The sequence below is a fragment of the Xenopus tropicalis genome, chromosome 1, assembly GCF_000004195.4.
Source record: "Xenopus tropicalis strain Nigerian chromosome 1, UCB_Xtro_10.0, whole genome shotgun sequence".
NCBI classification, from domain to species: Eukaryota; Metazoa; Chordata; class Amphibia; order Anura; family Pipidae; genus Xenopus; species Xenopus tropicalis.
This window is the reverse complement of record NC_030677.2, coordinates 119,560,996-119,581,242: the sequence shown is the minus strand read 5'-3', so window position 1 is coordinate 119,581,242 and position 20,247 is coordinate 119,560,996. Positions and strand designations below refer to the sequence as shown.

The following is a 20,247-nucleotide window of genomic DNA, read 5'->3' as shown; positions in this document are numbered from 1 at the left end:
GGTGGTGCAAGTCATACAAGATGTGAGATGTGACTGTAGTAACAATAGAACATATGTGAATATTTGCTTGTGTTTTTAGGATCAGCCTCAGTGATGGAAGCAACAGTGAAAGTAGTTCTGTTTCTTCTCCTTTGCGAAATGAGCCACCCACTTTGTTAAAAACAAATAATAATCAGGTAAGTCGTTTTTGTGATAAATGTGTTTTACAGGCATTTTGCTTACAACACCAAAAGTCAGCTGTGAATTTCTATAAATCTTGGCCTATTTTAAAATGTATTCTTATGTATAACAACGTATTACAGCTCTACGTACAGTAAGCCATGTGTTTTCCATTTCACAGTGTCACAGTACCAACTATTTGTCTCATTTTTTCCACATCAAGTTCTTGATAGCCGCAAAGCTATTAACTGTACAATGGGAATGGAAACGCATTGTCTGCCCACACCCTGTTTTTATATAGCATAGTGCTCAGTATGCTTGGTTAAATCTGAACTGTATATTTGTCTGAAATAAGAAGTTATTTTGCATGTCTATACAGAACGTAAAAGGGTAAGTTCTACATTAAATTCACTTTTAATATAAGGCATACAGAGATATTATAAGACTATTTGTTGTTATTATTTTGTTTTATTTTTAGTGGGTTTTTTTTTGTTTGTTTTTTTTAAACTTAATGTACCAGCCAGCAAAAGGTTAAATTTCAAAAAGCAAAATGAATAGAAGAGTACCAGATTATAAAATTAAGATATATAGCGCCTGGCAAAAATAAGTGATTTTTTTGCCAGTGCAAAGTTAATTTGCCAAAATCCGTCATATTTGTCTTTTGGTACATTGCAAATGTCATTATCATTTTTTTTTTTTTTTTGCGAAAATACAGAAAATTCAACATTTGCCTGTTATTAAATATACAATATAATATAATAGAAGGAGACCAATTTAGGAAATTTTGACCACCATAATTGTCCTCTAGAGAAGAAAGTGCCCAGTGCCCAGCCTAATTATCTTGAGTTTTTTTTGTTTTTTTTATAAGGGTCACTGAGCTCAGAAACAAGTTAACAATTGTTAGTTCAGGTTTGAGGGATTCGGAATAGTAAGGCATGTAAATAATGTAAAAAAGAAAGAAAAAGTAAATGCGTGTACAACATATTTGTGAGAATACTCACTAAACTACTAGTTATGGGGATATTTTAAAAGGTGCCAGTAAAGGCAGCAAAGATTAGTACTTAACAATATATAATAAAACAGCATTACTAGTCTTTGGTCCTGCTGTCACATTATGTGTTCCACACTCACACTATATAGTAAGCATGTGGGCACTTAAATGCCCAATTATTTTGCCACTGTTTTGCTATATACTGGCTTGCAAAAGTATTCGGCCCCCTTGAACTTTTCCACATTTTGTCACATTACAGCCACAAACATGAATCAATTTTATTGGAATTCCACGTGAAAGACCAATACAAAGTGGTGTACACGTGAGAAGTGGAACGAAAATCATACATGATTCCAAACATTTTTTACAAATAAATAACTGCAAAGTGGGGTGTGCGTAATTATTCAGCCCCCTGAGTCAATACTTTGTAGAACCACCTTTTGCTGCAATTACAGCTGCCAGTCTATTAGGGTATGTCTCTACCAGCTTTGCACATCTAGAGACTGAAATCCTTGCTCATTCTTCTTTGCAAAACAGCTCCAGCTCAGTCAGATTAGATGGACAGCGTTTGTGAACAGCAGTTTTCAGATCTTGCCACAGATTCTCAATTGGATTTAGATCTGGACTTTGACTGGGCCATTCTAACACATGGATATGTTTTGTTTTAAACCATTCCATTGTTGCCCTGGCTTTATGTTTAGGGTCGTTGTCCTGCTGGAAGGGGAACCTCCGCCCCAGTCTCAAGTCTTTTGCAGACTCCAAGAGGTTTTCTTCCAAGATTGCCCTGTATTCGGCTCCATCCATCTTCCCATCAACTCTGACCAGCTTCCCTGTCCCTGCTGAAGAGAAGCACCCCCAGAGCATGATGCTGCCACCACCATATTTGACAGTGGGGATGGTGTGTTCAGAGTGATGTGCAGTAGTAGTTTTCCGCCACACATAGCGCTTTGCATTTTGGCCAAAAAGTTCCATTTTGGTCTCATCTGACCAGAGCACCTTCTTCCACATGTTTGCTGTGTCCCCCACATGGCTTGTGGCAAACTGCAAAATGGGACTTATGGTTTTCTGTTAACAATGGCTTTCTTCTTGCCACTCTTCCATAAAGGCCAACTTTGTGCAGTGCACGACTAATAGTTGTCCTATGGACAGATTCCCCCACCTGAGCTGTAGATCTCTGCAGCTCGTCCAGAGTCACCATGGGCCTCTTGGCTGCATTTCTGATCAGCGCTCTCCTTGTTTGGCCTGTGAGTTTAGGGGGACAGCCTTGTCTTGGTAGGTTTACAGTTGTGCCATACTCCTTCCATTTCTGAATGATCGCTTGAACAGTGCTCCGTGGGATGTTCAAGGCTTTGGAAATCTTTTTGTAAGCCTGCTTTAAATTTCTCAATAACTTTATCCCTGACCTGTCTGGTGTGTTCTTTGGACTTCATGGTGTTGTTGCTCCCAATATTCTCTTAGACAACCTCTGAGGCCGTCACAGAGCAGCTGTATTTGTACTGACATTAGATTACACACAGGTGCACTCTATTTAGTCATTAGCACTCATCAGGCAATGTCTATGGGCAACTGACTGAATAATTACGCACACCCCACTTTGCAGTTATTTATTTGTAAAAATTGTTTGGAATCATGTATGATTTTCGTTCCACTTCTCACATGTACACCACTTTGTATTGGTCTTTCACGTGGAATTCCAATAAAATTGATTCATGTTTGTGGCTGTAATGTGACAAAATATGGAAAAGTTCAAGGGGGCCGAATACTTTTGCAAGCCACTGTAAATAAATGGAAACCTGTATTTCACTTATAGCTGTTTCTCACAAAAAGGTCAGTAATATCTGAAGGCTTCTTGTTTGAGTAAAAAGCAAAGTTTTCTGGTATATACTGTAACATTTTTATGTTTCTATATAGACTAAAGTACAGTGTATTCATCAACAGCCTTATAACGAAAGCAGATTACATTTATATATAACAGTTATTCAGCAGAATGAAGTAAGAATACAAAGGTCTTTGGAGGTTATTATTTCATTAAACCTATTTTATAAATATATTTTTTTTCATATATTCATTTATTCATACATAATATGGCATATTTCAAAAAAATATCCATCTGTCAGCTCCCTCTAAAATCTTTTGAACTGTTTGCACATATTGTTCAGATCCCTCCTTTGTTCGTGAAGAACTTCACCACCTCTGCGTTGGTTCATTTGATGCTCTGCCAAGTCATGCCAGACATAAAGAGACTATAAATTAAAAACATAAAAACAGTACAGTAAGCTGAGGATTCCATTGTTCTTGATGACTGTAACACATAGTATTCATGTGAGAGAGTGTTTGACAAGCTTAAACCAAGACAATAAGGTCTATGTAATGTAACACATTAAAGAAACCTCTACTCTTATCCTTGATTTATTTGGCATAGATTTTCTGCATGCATTCTGTATATATATTTGTTCATTTTAAACATAGGTCTAAGGAAGCTTCATCTAGTGAAACATGTAACATATTTATACAATGGTTTCATCATTTATTAATACATCTTCTTTTGAACTGTTCATCAAAGGGGTATTTCCCCAACTGCAGTAATCATATTATTGGCCTTTCCAAATGTTCTGGAATCCATAGCCCCCCTTCCCCCCCCTAAAGAAGATGGTTTAGCCCAATAACATTGGTCTGTCAAACCCTACCCTTACCCCTTTAAATTTCAGGGAGTTCCATAGATTCTTAATTAGAAAGATATCAGGGCTTTGACTGGGTTTTTTGTATTAGAGCCACTGCAATGTTACTGGACTCGTTCATTTGGGTTTATTTAGAAAAGGTGCATAAACTGTCTGAACTTCCAGAAATTCCACAAATTAAAAAGAATCAATGATAATCTGTCTGTGCACTTGCTGGGATCAGATCCCTACCCTACTTGAAGTTCCTTTGCTTTCCAGAGAAACTGTATACCACCCAGTATGGAAAGCAGAAGGACTTTAAGTCCCAGAATTCATTGTACTGTAAGTCTAAGTGGGTATGAAACTGGTCCCAATGAGCACAGAGACAGACTAACATGGTTTTCTTTCAATCTGTGGAAATTATATTTATTTCTGAAAGTTCAGATAGTGTCTATAACTGTTTACATAAGCCCAACTGAATGAGCACATGTCAAAAAGGAAGGTATATTTTCCCTTTAAGGCCTCAAGTGCGTTTCCAATTTGTTTGCCATGTTGTGCGGTTATACACATTCACTATGCAACAGAACAGCAGTGCAGTGTGATAGTTGTTTACATTTTACACAGTGGGGCTGTACCCACCATAATGCTAAAGTCAAAATTCTGCAGTTTTATTTTATTTGTTTTTTGAAATGCATGCATCCCAGACCTTGTGTGTATACAGTATTTTGAGGTGTGGGCAGTGCTACTTTATAGAGTCGTATATATTGCTTTAAACTTTGCCCAAAAAGCTTAATTTTATTCTACATGACAATTGAGTAATTGTAATGATTTATGACAAATCCAAATGTGTTTCCACAATGTGGTTCTTTTTGAGTATTGACTTCTTTTGTGCCACCCTCCCCTCAGGCCTAGTGTTGTGCAGAGCTCTTAAATTGGTTGACCCATGCCTATAGTAAAGTACAGTTGTGATTTTATAATTTTCTGGGCTGGTTATTTTCATTAGCACGGGCTGGGCATCTTGTTAAAATAGGAGGAAAAATAATTGGCCCATTCTATAAGAGGACTTCAGTCTTAAACTGAAGCTTGGGCACAGTTCATCTTTCATCAGGATGAGTGGCTCCCATAAAGGCCTGTGGTACTAATTGAAAATCAAGGCGTACATGAACTATCTGACTACGATGAGCAATTAAAAAAAAAAAAAATAAGCCTGGAAGAATGGCCAAATATGCCTACTGAAAAGTTCATATCATATTCTGTAAAATGATAGCATTGATCAAAGGTCTGACTACTTTTGCAAAGCATTCTATTTTCACAATAGTTTACCACTCCATGTTATCTATGTTCTTCTCCACTTCCTTCCTTGTCCCTTTTTTGTTAACATTTCCATTTATTCTCATATTACCTTCTGACTAAAAAGATTATAATTATATAGTATATAAAATCAACATGCATTTTAGTTTTTATGCCCCTCCCTTGCCTTTTTAATTTAAGCAATAGACAGCCAACTTTATAGTATTAATGTAATTTAAATTGATGCTGATAATGGGATCTTGTGTAAACTGTGTGAGGTCTTATTTTTATCATATAGTATAACTCCAAATTGACATATAGATTTTACATGTACTGTCTTTATTGTACAGCGCTGCGGAATATGTTGGCCCTTTTTAAATAAATGTTAATAATAATAATACTGTTTATGTAGCCAAAGTTTAATAAATTAGCTTTTATCGTATGGCCCAGTATTAATGACTAAAACTGGAACCTGTTCCCATCTCACACATCAGGAGAATAAGTGTGCTGCCCCAAATATAAATAATGTCTGCTTCCCCTAGAAATGGTGACCTGATTTGTCAGGATGTCAGTTGTAACTTTATAATACGGCTATAAATTCCAGCAGGGTTGGCAGAAACCATCAAGTAAGAGACCAGAGGTCAAGAGCCTTTATCAGTCCCACCAGAGGCTTGACTGATTGTTTCATGCCTTTGAATTTGGTTACAGCAAGACACACACAACACCATAATTCCATAATTGTGCATTGTATTAAATTAGGTGCACACACACTGATTTTTAGACCTGGCTGGAAAAGTAGGAATTATCCCTCTCTCCATCTTTTGGCATTATTATTATCATTAGTATTATAGTCTTCCCTTTACAAACATTTTACCATGGTGTATGCGCAATGCAGTTATAACTTGCTATGATAACTTTCATATCAGTAACCAGAGGCCTGTACCTTTGATTACTTTCTACTTCTTCAATGCATCATAACTGCTGGGCCAGCTTGTTTATGCCTTCAAAACACATTCCATTACATAAACTCGACATTGCTGTGGCCAGGACACAACAGTATATGTCTGAGGCAATGGCAAATTAAAAAACAAGTGTAATATGTAAGTAATCTGGCCAAATATTCTAAACAATCTGTATTTAACAGTATAATTTTAGTTTTCATGCAGTTGAGTGGAAATAAAATAAAATATGTTTCCATGCAGCTGAACCCAAGATAGGTCAAAATAGTCCCCAAAAAGAAAGAAAAAGGAAAATTCTGTGATTTTACTAGGAACTATATTTTTTTTATTAGTAGTAATTATAGTCAATGTATGTTTTTGTAGGAACTTACCTAATGTTTTACCTGCAGGAGTTAGTTTGACTCCCCCAAGATGGCTTGCACAGTCAGGTCAACAGAGGGTGGCTTCCTGTGAGAGACCTGCTAAAAAAAAGAAGGGTAATTCAAAACAAGGTGAATTGTGTCCTGATGTGTTAGGCTAATGTCCCACGGGGAGATTTAGTTGCTGCGATTTTTAAAAAAATGAGTTCCAGTGACTAGTTGCTTGTCTCTTCCTAACAAGCGATTACTAGAGATTTCAACAACGGAGCGATTTTATTTCCCATAAATCCAGGTATCATATTCTCCGGCCACAATTAGAAGTTACATTCAGTGCAATGGGGAAATCGCAGCGACTTTACACTCAGTGGGTTTGACTTTCAGCGATTCCAGTAGTTTCGAATGACAATGCTTTCTTTGTAAAATCGCTTGAAAAAGGGGAGCGATAAGCAATTTGAAGTAGTATTGTTGGTTTAGGTACTGGCGATTTATATTCTTCTCTATGTAGAGACAAAACGTGCAACTTGTTGGTGGAACTTGCTTTTTAAAAAACGCAGCTACTAAATCTCCCCACATTAGCCTATAAGGGCCTTGGAATAAGATCAAAGCACAAGTTTATGTCAGGTCAGATAATAAGCAGTAGTCACCACTCTGGAAATTTCAATAGTGAATGCTAATGATCTGGGGAATGAGGTACCACCTATTTGTACTGATTCATCTATTATTACATTATCTGTTCTGAAGGTGGCCATACACATTACAATAACAATCTTTCCTGCAACCAAGATCGTTGGTCTACTCCACTAACGTTAAGAGGTGAATAGTCAGATATGCAGGTAGAAACAATAGCAATTCTACCCCTATCTGAGGATTCAGCATTAACCAATAGGCGATGTTCAGGAGCCTTCAAATACTTCCGATCAAATATTGATGAGATGACCAATATTCATGGAGTTACTAGTAGCAGCTACTTGTCATGGCTACTAAAATAGACAATTTACTGATAATAGTCTGTGTGTTTTAGCAGAGGCAATCCTCAGTATTGTTTATGGCAAGGTATTTTCTGGCGTTTAGTAGCCGTGACAAGTAGCTGCTACTATTTAGCTCTGTGTATCTTTACCCTTAAAAGTGACCATTAAAATGCACAATCCTATACTGAGTGGAGGCATATAATTGGCACAGATATATCTTGCTGCATTGCAGTGGCACTCTGGCATTAGCCTTAAAGTGGACCTGTCTCCCAGACATAAAAAGCTGTATAATAAAAGTCCTTTTCAAATTAAACATGAAACCCAAATTCATTTTTAAATTAACACATAAACCCATTATAAAGGCATTTAAAAATCCCAGTTGTCAATCATATATTGCTTGCCCCGCCTCTATACCTTAGGCATAGAGGCGGGGCAGACAATAACTTTAGCTTTCCATTCATCACTACCTAGATGTCACTGCACATCTCACTTTCCCCCTCCCTCCTCATCTAATTGTGTAGCCAGTACATGGGCATGGGCATCTGGTCCCCCATTCTGGCACATAAACAAGATTTTGGCATGATACAAAGCTTGCCTTCATAACAGTGTCAACAAAATAGTGCCTGCCTGCTTGCTTGATTGAGTAATTACATGACGGAATGAAACAAGATTTATATTATTTATATAGAGTAAGTAAAATTTATTTTGCTCATCTAACAATATAGAAAATAAATTGGAGTTATTTATTAGGGTGACAGGTCCGCTTTAAGGTCAGTTCTACATACATATGTAAAAAGTGCTTAATGCTATATGGCTTTCCTTCCATTATTACAGGGTGTAGGTTTGCTCCATTTTTTTCATTTTATATCATTTTCTGTGATGCAGATCCTAGAAGTGAAAAGCCCTATCAAGCAGAGCAAGTCTGAAAAACAGATCAAAAATGGGGATTGTGACAAGGTAAATTGCTTTGGGGCAACACAATTACAGAAATGTGTAGTTATGATGATGATTAGTCACAGTCATACATGTTTCTTAAGATTATACCACTATTGGTTTATTTTAAAGAGAATATATATATTATATATATATTGTATATATATATATATACCATGTTGCTAAGTTTATTCATTTAAATTGTACTCAATAAGAAGGTAGTGTTTGACCTTGTAACTTATTGTGTATATTAGAATGTGCCTTCTTTGCATAAATATTTATATACATTTGCACATGAGGTTTAGTTAGTACACTTTGTATATGTTAATATGTAGGGAAGGAAAGGTAAATTACTATTTTTGGACATTGATACAGGTATGGGATCCATTATCTGGAAACCCATTAACCAGTAAGCTCTGAATTACAGGAGGGCTATTGCCCATACTCTTTATTTTAATTAATTTATATTTTTAAAATTGATTTTATTTTTCTCTGTAAAAATAAAAAAGTACTGTGTACTTGATCCCAGCTAAGATGCAATCAATTCTTATTTGAGGCAAAACAATCCTATTGGGTTTATTTAATTTTTAAATGATTTTTTTTTTATAAATAAGGTACAGAGGTCCAAATTACAGAAAGATCACTTCAGGAAACCCCAATACCTGTATCTATTTAGCAGAGAGGACCCATTTCCAGGATTTGGTTTGAGATTTGACCAAATCCAACAGTTGCATTTATGTCAAATCTGGTAATGCAAATTAGGGTTCAAATTGAGTTTAGCATTTGGCCACATTTTTTGTGGAGCATTTTCTTTTCCGGTGATTACAAAAAATTGTGGTGTGACTATAATATGTAAATTATAATATAAAAGTATAAAAATAAACTTTTTGTAACCACACCAAATTCCAATCAATCTGTATCTATTCCATGAAACTACCAGCGTTTGGTCATTTGCTTATTTTAATTTGTTAGGTGGGATAACATTTCTCATGCAGTGCTTACTTTATGACTTTCAAGATATGCCCTGAGAATGCAATACTTTACGTTATTATTTTTAGAAAATGCATATATTGCACTTCAGGTGAAAGGATATTGGGAAGAACTACAGTGGTCAGTCCCTTTTGTCCCTTTTGGCCTCTCTTCCACCATTCACTGCATCTTGGCTATAGAGGAGGCCATAACAGGGAAAGCAGGAAAAGGTCTGAGAGCTTTTATGAAGATTGTGGCAACCAGTTTCTATACCAGATATCCTGGGTAGGCCCTCGGGCTGGTTATAGACAAGCCAATGTTATCTGCTTATTTATGGGGTAATTTCAGTAACCCACCTACAATCTGACCAGGCATCTACCAGGTTTGCCCAGTTGATGCTATAATCTCCCAATGGAATTCCATAGGCAACTATTATGGGCCAGTGGTTGACCCAGGGGTAAAATTACCTGAACAAACAAGCATTTCTATTTGCGTATGCCCATCTTTAGAACTGCTACTACAGAATCCAAAAACAACTGGAGGTCTAAACAGAAAAAAAGGAAATATAGCTTTCTGATTCTATCAGTTTTACCATCCCATTAATTGTTATTATTTGTATTTCTTTTTCTCATCTACAGCTGGCAGAGGGAAGCATTTTTATTTTGCATGACTCATTTCTAGTCTGTTTATGTTATTATTGTGAAATCAAGTAACAACAATAGTTGAATTAATTGCTGTTCTTTTAATTGTATTCTCTTTAGGGTCTTTAGACCTGTGCGCTCTCAGCCGTAGGATAATAAAACACTTGTTTCTTTTTCAGGCATACCTAGATGAATTAGTAGAGCTTCACCGAAGATTAATGACTCTAAGAGAAAGACATGTACTTCAGCAGGTACTAACAATGGTGCTCATTCCTAGGGATAACTGAGATAAATGCACTGCTATTGTGGGATGGTTAAATGGAGTTTTAAATGAACAGAACAAGCAAACTGCACCCAAAGCCTGTATTGCCAAGCCAAAACAAGCCACTTTTATACAACTGATATTATTTTCAGATACTGTAAATGCTGTCAAGAGCTTATGCATCTGTGCTGAGCACCAGACAGAAACACTGAGTGCCTTTCATTACAGCTGTAATATTCATTCATCCATCCAGTTCTGTTCAACCAGACCCACCGCTCTCAGGAATATTTTGTGTATCTTTGATTTAACATATTTTCCCCCATTAAGAACGATCTACTAATAACCATATTTTCAAGTGTTGCTTTGTGCTTTCATCATATCCTCAGTATTAGTAAAATGCATTTAAACACAATGAGAATTAGCACCATAAAACACCTAAAGGGCTGACTGTTCAGGAAATAAATACCACATTTTCCAGAATAAAATAAGTAATTTGCCAAACAGACCTGTTCTGCTGTACTTGTTCCATGATCTGCACTTATTATACAATATAACACATACTTGTAAGCCAGACTATAATAGGATTATGATGTCACACTGCATAAAAGATCTATTGAGCCCTTTTATATGGGCCATAAAACTCCCCCATAGTTCAGGTATGGGATCTATTATACAGAAACCTAAATTGCCCACATCAAAATAAATAGAAGTGAAAATGTAGGGGAACACCCATGTGTTTAATTTTTACTTAAAGAAGTCTGTTTCTTATGGAGAGGTGTGTGGCTGTTACTAACTACTACTCGTATCTCTGTCTCCCCAGGGTTTAGTTAGTTACTTTTAAAGGCGATTTTCATAAAGAATTGCTTTTATTTAACTGAATATCAAATGGCTGGCTCTTAGGAAAATATTTATAAAGGCAGCAAAAAAAGCAGCAACTAATTTAAATTTTTGAGTACAAAGCAACATATTTATAAAGCTGTGTAGTGACAGTGAAGTCATAAGATATTAAAATTAAGTAACATGCTTAAGTTTCTTAACCAGCCCATTCACTAAAATGTGTACTTATTTGGTAGTGTTGGCCAACACTGATATCTCCCTTAAAGTGGGTGATATCGATCTGATCCAATCATTTGGATCAGATCACAACAAAGGCAGATGCAGGCCATCTGGGTGAGAACAGCATAAATAAGCTGATTCGGTCCTCATCCTGATGTCCTCACCTGCCCAGTAAATATTTTTCCAATTTTCAAGCTAGATATCAGTCGGGAGGGCCCATTACAGGGGCAGATAAGCTGGTGACTCGGTCAAACGTGCAGCTAAAATCTACCCGTGTATGGCCACCGTAACACAACGGAAACAATTCAGCTACACCAATTTATACACTAGTTTACTACATTTAAAATCTTGTGTGCTGACATGGGGGTACAGAAAGGATCTGTCTTATTTTGAATTCATTTAGATGATGCAATTCGCTATATGCAATTAGCCCCCCTTTTTTTTTAACAAGGTGCCAATATAGTTTAACCAGACTGATCATTCTGAAATACTGATGCCAAACTTCAGTTGTAAACAGAGAAGGAATAAAGATCATAATTATAGCTATATGTCTGCCTCGCTTTCTATATACACATACACACCGTAAACATTTTTACTCACAGCAGGAAATACTTCTACAAGTATGGGCATTCTGCTATTTTTCTGTAAATGACAGCCATGCTTAAATGTTAATTCTCTGCAGTAATTTAAAACTGTCTATGTAATACAATAATGAGATCCCTGGGGATTGCCATTAAGTCCTCAGTACCCAGTGTTGAATGTCAGGTTATAAAGCTGTAAACAATATTTCACTGTTAGTCACTGTACCCTATATTTATGAAAGCTTCCAATTTTTATGCTTGAATAAGTCTCACATGCATGAAACCAAGCAGCGTAGTGTAAAATAAGATCACACTTAGGCTCAGATGAAAGGCTCCCTTTAGCATTATGAAAACGCATTCAGTATTATGAATGAGTATTTACACAATATCAAGTCTGGAAACTGTGTGATGAAATTTGTAGAACTAGGAACATTCACAGTGGAAATATATGCAATTTCAAGTGAAGTGTATTTGGGTATATTGGGCTCTTTCAGAATATTTAAAGTCCAATTTGGCAAGATTCAATTTTGAATAAGAGAACTCCACATTTTTCCTAGAGTTATAGTTTGGGAGTTAGATGCTGTTAAGGATTCTTTTATTGCATACACCAATTACATAACTGTGAAACCACTGTAATTAGGACTACACGTAACTTCTATTGACCCTACAGTCCTTTCTTTTCAGTTAATAGAGCTTCTCCAGCAGAATCCTGCATTTTTTTTTTTTTTTAAACAGATTTTTTTTATATTTAATTTCAAAATTTCACATGGGGCTAGCCATATTCTGCATTTTTCAGGGTGCTAAAGCCATGTGACCTTTGCAATGATAAACTTCAGACACACTTTACTGCTGAGCTGCAAGTTGGCGTGATATCACCCCACCCCTCCCTTTCCCCCCCAGCAGCCGATCAGCAGAACAGTGGGAAGACAGCAAGATAGCAGCTCCCAGTAGATATCAGAATAGCACTCAATAGTTAGAAAACCTGCTTGGGACTCCTCCAGTTACATGGGAGTAGGAGAAACAATAGGATACCTGAAAACAGTTCTAATGTGCAGCGCTGGCTCCTTCTGAAAGCTCTGACTCAGGCACAATGCACTGAGATGGCTGCCAACACACCAATATTACAACTAGAACAAAAACATGTGTTGGTTCAAGAATAAAATTTTAAATGGGAGAGTGAATTATTTGCTTATGTAAACAGTATAATTTAGAAATAAAAAGTATACCATAAATTCATGACAGTATCCTTTTTGCTAATTATTACCCAAGGAGGTATTAGGAGGCACTGATGTGCGTACACACATAGATACTGTGCATAACATAAAGTATATCATGTAGAAGCTAAAAAAGTCCAACTAGAATAAAGTCAAATAAGATTATGTTAATCCATATATTAAACATGCTGACTAAAAAGATTTTGAGGTAAATTTATACAATATTAAATAATTCAAGGGTATTCCCAGCTTTTCTACAATTTTGCTAGTTATCACTGCTAATTATTACCACTATTCTATGTTAGATGTCAGCTACAGTGCTGAGCTCAAACACCCAAATAATTTATTTTTTTTATAATCTCTTTATTAAATTTTTATTTTTACACATTGATTAATAACAGTATTGGTGACATGGGTTACAATACATCTTGTTAGAAATGGGTAGTGTCTATGGCGGCAGGTGATATTTTATGTCCTGTGAGAGAGTAGAGGTGTCCAGGTGGGAGTCAGAGAGAGTTGTTCGTGTCTGCTATGGCACCCAAATTAATTTTTAATCCTTCTGAGTACTGAGCTAAAATGAGCACAATGCAAATTAATGTGGCCTTGTTTGCTTAAAAGATAATTTTCTTTGCTACTTCATATTGTAAAAATGTTTTGTTAATTGGAGGTGCTCAGTCTTTTGTGTAAGGATACAGCAGTACAATAGCACTGCACTTCTTTTCAAACCCTGTGCAATGGCTGCTGTGCAAGTGATATGAGCCACTGCTGGAGCAAAATGTATACTGAAAATAATCATAGCACAAGCTTCCCTCGTCTAGGGAATTTAGTTGTAGTGTATACTGGGCATAATTTCCCAATCAGTTTTCCAGGCTTAATCAAGTCCTTGTGATCCTTGCCTGGCAGGATTTTCTAACCTGCCTGATAGATTTTGATTCGGAAGCCCTATTCACAGGCCACAAAGCTGCTGACTTGGTCTGAAGAGGGTTAGATTATGTCAGCCTGTGAATGGCCAGTAAGGTCAAAGTAAATGTGGCTACATATCAATTGGGCAGGTTAGATTTTCCAGTTGGGGTGTGGACCTCATCAGCTCAAAGGCCTGTGAAGGGATTGTTGTGTTTTTTGGACCATCTCTATCACTCTTAACTAAAATGTAATGGAAAATGGCTTTTAATGCCACAGAATTCACTGAGTCTGTATCACAGCATGAATCAATGGTAGCAAACAGATAACTGATATAAATAACCTTTTCTGAAATCTAGATGGAATCTCATTAAAATTATACATGTGACTCCCATCTGTTAGAAATCTGCTGTTCAAATGTTGATTTTATTGTGATTTAAGTAAACAACATAGAGAATAAAAACAGTATATATGATCTGTGTGACGCCAGGTAATTATCATGCACATTCCCTTTCATCTTTACTTCATGTTATTTTGGTAAAAATAGCTTGTGTCCGTAAAAGCTCTCCATTGTGATTTAAATGAAGTCCAATAAAAGGAGAGTCTAGCGCTCACATCTTTTTTTTGTTAGCAGTATTTGAACTTTGCAAACTGTGTTCTTTCCATTAAAAACAGTAACAGTATTTACATACATGGTCCATATGTAAATGTCAATATTGGGTTTTATTAACCCTAAAGGAAAACTATACCCCCAGAATAACCAACAGTTTATATCATATTAAGTGACCTAGTAAATATTGCATTGGGACTACATTTAGTGATGGGCTGAGTGCTCCCTCAGAAATCACCTGACAGGAAACAATGCAGCTCCAAAGTGTGTAAAAGAGTAAAAGACAGAACTTTGTCCATAAATTGGCTGAAGTGACCTAACATGTATGTGCGCCCTTGGTGTGTTTGTGTGCACCACGAATCGTATGATCCCAGAGGGCAGCCCTTAGTACTTAATATAGCAATTTTCTATTTAGAATTACCCAATGGCACATACTACTAAAAAAGTATATTTTTATGGAAATGGTTTATTTAGATGAAGCAGGGTTTTACATATGAACTTGTTTATGCAATATATTTTTATAGAGACCCACAGTGTTTGGGGGTGTAGTTTTCATTTAATGTACTTTGTCACCTCTTGCACAGTGCAGATCATCCTCACATGACACACTGCTGTTCCTATTTGTTTCCATTATGTGGTAAAAGAAAATTAGAGCCAACAAATACCAATAAGTACATATTGTTAAGTGTCCTGCTTCTTTTGACTGATTGCATTTTTTGTGTTGAAGGTTGGTCTAAGTCGGCTTTCTGTTTCATTTCAGATCGTGAATCTAATAGAAGAAACTGGACACTTCCATATCACAAATACAACCTTTGACTTTGACCTTTGTTCTCTTGACAAAACCACAGTCCGTAAACTACAGAGCTACCTGGAAACAACTGGGGCTTCTTGAGGGTGTGACATTCGCCTGCCTTGTATGGACACTTTAAGGACAGGAAGAAGTTTTGAACTGTTCAGGATAACACAAATAGATCCAGGTCCTCAAGAAAAAATGGATAAAGAAAACCTCTGCCTATTTTTTTTCCTTTTTTTTGTTGTTTCCTGAGATCACAGATGAAGAAAATAAAATACCATGACACATGGAAAGTTATCCTTCCTCACTCTGTTTTTGAGATTAAACCTGGAAAGCCTTGAAATGAAAAAAGACATACAATGTTATTTCTTAAACTAATGTGTTCGATATCATGTGACGTTTAGTGGCATTTGAGTCCACAAGACGTATGCATGTTACTCACACACTGCCTTACTACGTGACTGCTTTATTTATTACTGCATACCTGTTTTCCAAAAGTCATTGTGGAATGACACTACCATATGCTACAAGCCACTATATGCTCCATTTTACGAGCACGACCTGTCACCAGAATCCAAGTGACTATATTCGCAGGAAAGTTTCTCCAGCCAAGCAGCGAACACTTGCTTACTGTTTCCACTGGTTTGTTTTTAGGAATTGTAGACACAGATATGAGAAAGAAAAAAAAAGCGGACCAAGCTCAGTTTTACTGTCAGCCTTGTTTAATTCAGGGTATTTGTCTCAATGAAATCATCCAATGAACAGTCTTTCAAAAACAGCAACAAACAAATGCACCAAATAGCATTATGTGACTCGTAGCCTTACTAGAAGAATAAGTAGGATGTCATGACAAAACATTAAGTGTTGAGCTGATCTGGATCCAACATTGTTTGTCTAATCAATATGCTTGTGTCTATTTCAATGTTATTTCTCTTGCTATCTATATATACATATATATATATATATAGGGAAAAAAAGTAAGGGCAGCCAACATTTTCTTTGTTGAAAAAGCACCCTGTCCCCCCCATTCTTGTCTAAAGAAATGGTGTAGAAATTTCTTTATTTGGGACTATTTATTACAAGTTTCCGCTGTCTGTTGATGGCAGTTGTTAATTATTGTTACTATGGACAAGTGGCATTCAAAGTTAGTATTTTTTTTCTGTATGTTATATATTTGTTTATGGTTCACTAATGTAAACTTTTTTTTTCTACTCGGAAATTAAATTCATTTCCCTTGAACGTTCTAATGCTGTTATGAACTTGGATTTTTCTCCCACCAAACATTTGGCATATCCTGTTATAACAGAGGCTTCTGCCTCTGCTGTGTTTAAATGAAGTGTATCATTTGTTTGAATGACAGTATGGTAAATATAAAGCTGGCCATACGTGTACCAATAAAACTATGTTTTTTAGTGCCAGTGTACGGTGCATCACCATATAAGGCTTTTAAAGAGAAGCTGCCATTGTTCACTTACCAGTGTTCCAATCATTTGGCCTGTTGGTCCCAACAAATAAAACAGTAGTACAGTGAGCATGCATTGGATAGCCCTCATATATTATTTGTATGGGCAGCCTATTGAATGACTGGTCAAATACCATGCAAGGTCAGGCCAAGATAATATTGTCCATTTGCTACTAGTTTGTTTTTTTTTGTTTTTTAACATTTTATTGAAGTTTTGCAATAAACATGTAGGATGAATAATGACATTATTTAAATATAGGTTGTACAACAATAGTCACATTCGACAGTTTGTCCTTCAAAAAGATAAGAAATGAAGAAAATAGAATGCTTACAGAGAAACAAAATAAGTTATTTAAATAGAGAAAAACAGAACAAATTAACTAACTATGCCCAGTGGATAAACTATAAAAAGAAAAGAAAAGTTTCCTAGAGAGCAAAATCAAGGATAATTTTGCTTATATGTTCGTGAATTATTGAAATAAATCTATATATGCAGCATTTTATAAATCTGATCCTTATTACTTATATCTATAGCATTAAAGAAAAATGACCATGTATTTTTAAAAGGAATCCTGGATTTAGGTTCACTTGTTTTTCCTTTGATGGCCTCTTGCCAGCTAAGCTGATTAAGATAAGAAATAATTTCTGTTATAGGAGGGGATTCATCTTTTAACCAATAATAAAATAATGCTTTTTTAGAGGCAGCCATAAACAAAAATAATAATTTATCAATTTTTTTGTGCTAAGGAGACTGGTAAAATGCTTGATAACACCTCCTCTTTTTTAATGTGTAATAGAGCGAAACTAGGAGATAACTTTATATTTAAATTCAACCTGTGGTTCAGGAATCTTTCCACCATGTTCCAGAAGTTACCAATCTTCGGACAAGACCATAGGTAGTGGAATAAATTAACACCAGTTTCGTTACATTTGGGGCAAAAAGAGTTTGTTTTAAAGCACTTATTACGAACTAAAAGTTTTCCATATCCTAGATGGACAAGTTTGAATTGCTGAATCCTCCAGCTTTCAGCAAAAATCAGATTGTTGAACTCATGCATAGACTAAAGCTGGCCATACACGTGGCGATCTGACGATGTTTCGGTCGCACGAAACATCGTCAGATCCGCCACACACCATTCAGGGCTGAATCGGCAGGTAAGGAGGTAGAAACAATAGGATTTCTACCTCCTTCTGCCAATTCAGCGCTGAAGGGAGATTTTGGTCAGGCGCCTTCTATGGCGCCTGATCAAATTTTTCTAACTGGTCCGATCGGCGAGTCGGCCGATATCAGCAGCTTCCTGCGATATCGGTCGACTCGCCGACATACCATACACGCACCGAATATCGTAAGAAACGAGGTTTTGTACGATATTATCGGTGCATGTATGGCCACCTTTAACCAATTGTGAAGGGGATATAAAGTGTTGTAGATAAACAGACCACTTAGCAGACATATTCTCTAAGGGATGATTATCTTGGGTAAAAACATCCCAGAATGTACCAGAAAGTATGTTGATTTTTATATTATGTGGTTTGTCTTTAAATTCTAATATTGCCTCTGCCAGTCTATGTTTAGCGACAACAAAATTGTCTTTATTGTGAGTCACTGATAAACCACATTGGCAGGCTAAGTAAAAGTATTTATCAATTTCAAGTAACTTGAATTTTTCTTTAAACAATGGCCAGGGAATTAAAGAATAATTGTTTGGATCCAGTAGGTCTTTCATCAATATGATGTTTTTTTCTCAGATGTTAGTAAAAAGGAAGAAGACCTAGCTACTAGTTTGTAAAAGGGCCTTTCTCTTTCCATTGAGATCTTAAAAATAAACTTTTTGCAATTAGCCATAATATCTCACCTGCAAGGTCTGCACTCATATATATATATATATATATATATATATATATATATATATATATATATATATAAACAGTTCAAAAGCTGCACACCAAAAGTCTGGAATGCTACCTGGGTGCCTGGACAGTAGGATAATGTGTACATCAGCAGGAGAGAACGGCACTCACAGGAACTTTTTCACACTGGAGACATCAAAGGTATCATAAGCAGTGAGGTTCTTTATTAGTCCGACGTTTCAGTTCCCACAGGAACTTTCTGTCCCTGATGAAAGTTCCTGTGGGAACTGAAACGTCGGACTAATAAAGAACCTCACTGCTTATGATGCCTTTGATGTCTCCAGTGTGAAAAAGTTCCTGTGAGTGCCGTTCTCTCCTGCTGATGTATATATATATATATATATATATATATATATATCTTTTACACAGTTATGCTAATTATACACAATGATGTATAGAGATTTAATGTGAGTCCCTTCTACCTCAAGCTGGTAAGTCTATATTTGGTGTCTGAGGAGTTGTGTTGTATATAACAAATGGAATCAGTCGGATAGTAGTATGAAAATCTAAACCAACAAACTATACTGACATTACTTATTTTGGCACAGCTGGCTTTCTTTATAATGTATTATTTTTTTTAATCTGTAACCTGCTTTCTTTTTCTCTGCTCATCAGGAATGTTATGATGCTTACATGCAAGCATATATATTATCACCAGATTGACACCTTTAATATACTTGCAGCAAACCTTTTTCGTTCTCAAATCTGGGATCACAGGCCTACTTGTTTACAGGAATGTGAAAATCCTGCCAGGACAGGTTGCATCTAAGACAGATCATTTACACAAAGGCCCACAGATCTGTGCAATATAAACTTTCTAACTGGCTAGAAAATACTATGTATTAGTCCACATAAAAATAACTATCATGCACAAGGAGCTTCTTTAGATACAGAGCCATAAAGCCATGAGACCTATTCATGTGGTGCCATACACAGAAATGCAATGCATAGCAACTTCAGCTGTACCTGCACATTAAAGGAGAAGGAACGTCATTTTGGCATTTTGCTGCCAATAGATTTGTCACATCAGTGCCACCTAGAACAAAATATTTATTCTGCAGAAACCATTACCATACCTGAGTAAACAGTTTTAGAAGTTTTCTTGGTTTGCTTAAGATAGCAGCTGCCATTTTAAGTAGCTTCCTTCCTGCTCCAGCTCTAGACATTATAGCTGAGATCACACATTCCTAAGGGAGGGGGGAGCAGGAGAGAGGAGAGAACTGCACAGACTCTGGAGAGAGGAAGTCAGACACTGGAATATCATATTTACTAAAAAAGGAGGACTCCGCATTACTGTAAGGGCTTATGACTGTATTTACATAGACCTTTCTGATAAAACTTACTTAATTTTTACCTTTCCTTCTCCTTTAATATAAGTTCTTGCACTAATTGTGGGTATCTTTAAAGTCAGTGGCAGGTTTGCCCTCCTGCACCAGGCTTATATAAATTACCACAACTAACCACTTTTTGGCTGATGTTAGGTCCAGGGATGCATGGCATGGCTGCATAGACATATAATTTTTTAGGCATAT

General features: G+C 36.3%; 1 protein-coding gene across 3 annotated transcripts in view; it reads left to right on the top strand.

Moving 5' to 3' along the window:
* Nucleotides 1–16,754, top strand: part of mllt3 (myeloid/lymphoid or mixed-lineage leukemia; translocated to, 3) — a 159,584-nt gene extending 142,830 nt beyond the window's left edge. For 2 of the 3 annotated variants that reach the window (XM_012963056.3, XM_012963053.3), the window contains exons 9-12: nucleotides 80–176; nucleotides 8,269–8,340; nucleotides 10,106–10,177; nucleotides 15,310–16,754. In XM_012963056.3, coding sequence (XP_012818510.1) covers nucleotides 80–176; nucleotides 8,269–8,340; nucleotides 10,106–10,177; nucleotides 15,310–15,441 — 373 coding nt within the window. In that variant the 3' untranslated portion in view covers nucleotides 15,442–16,754. 3 annotated transcript variants of the gene reach the window in all.
* Nucleotides 16,755–20,247: the final 3,493 nt, after the last annotated feature.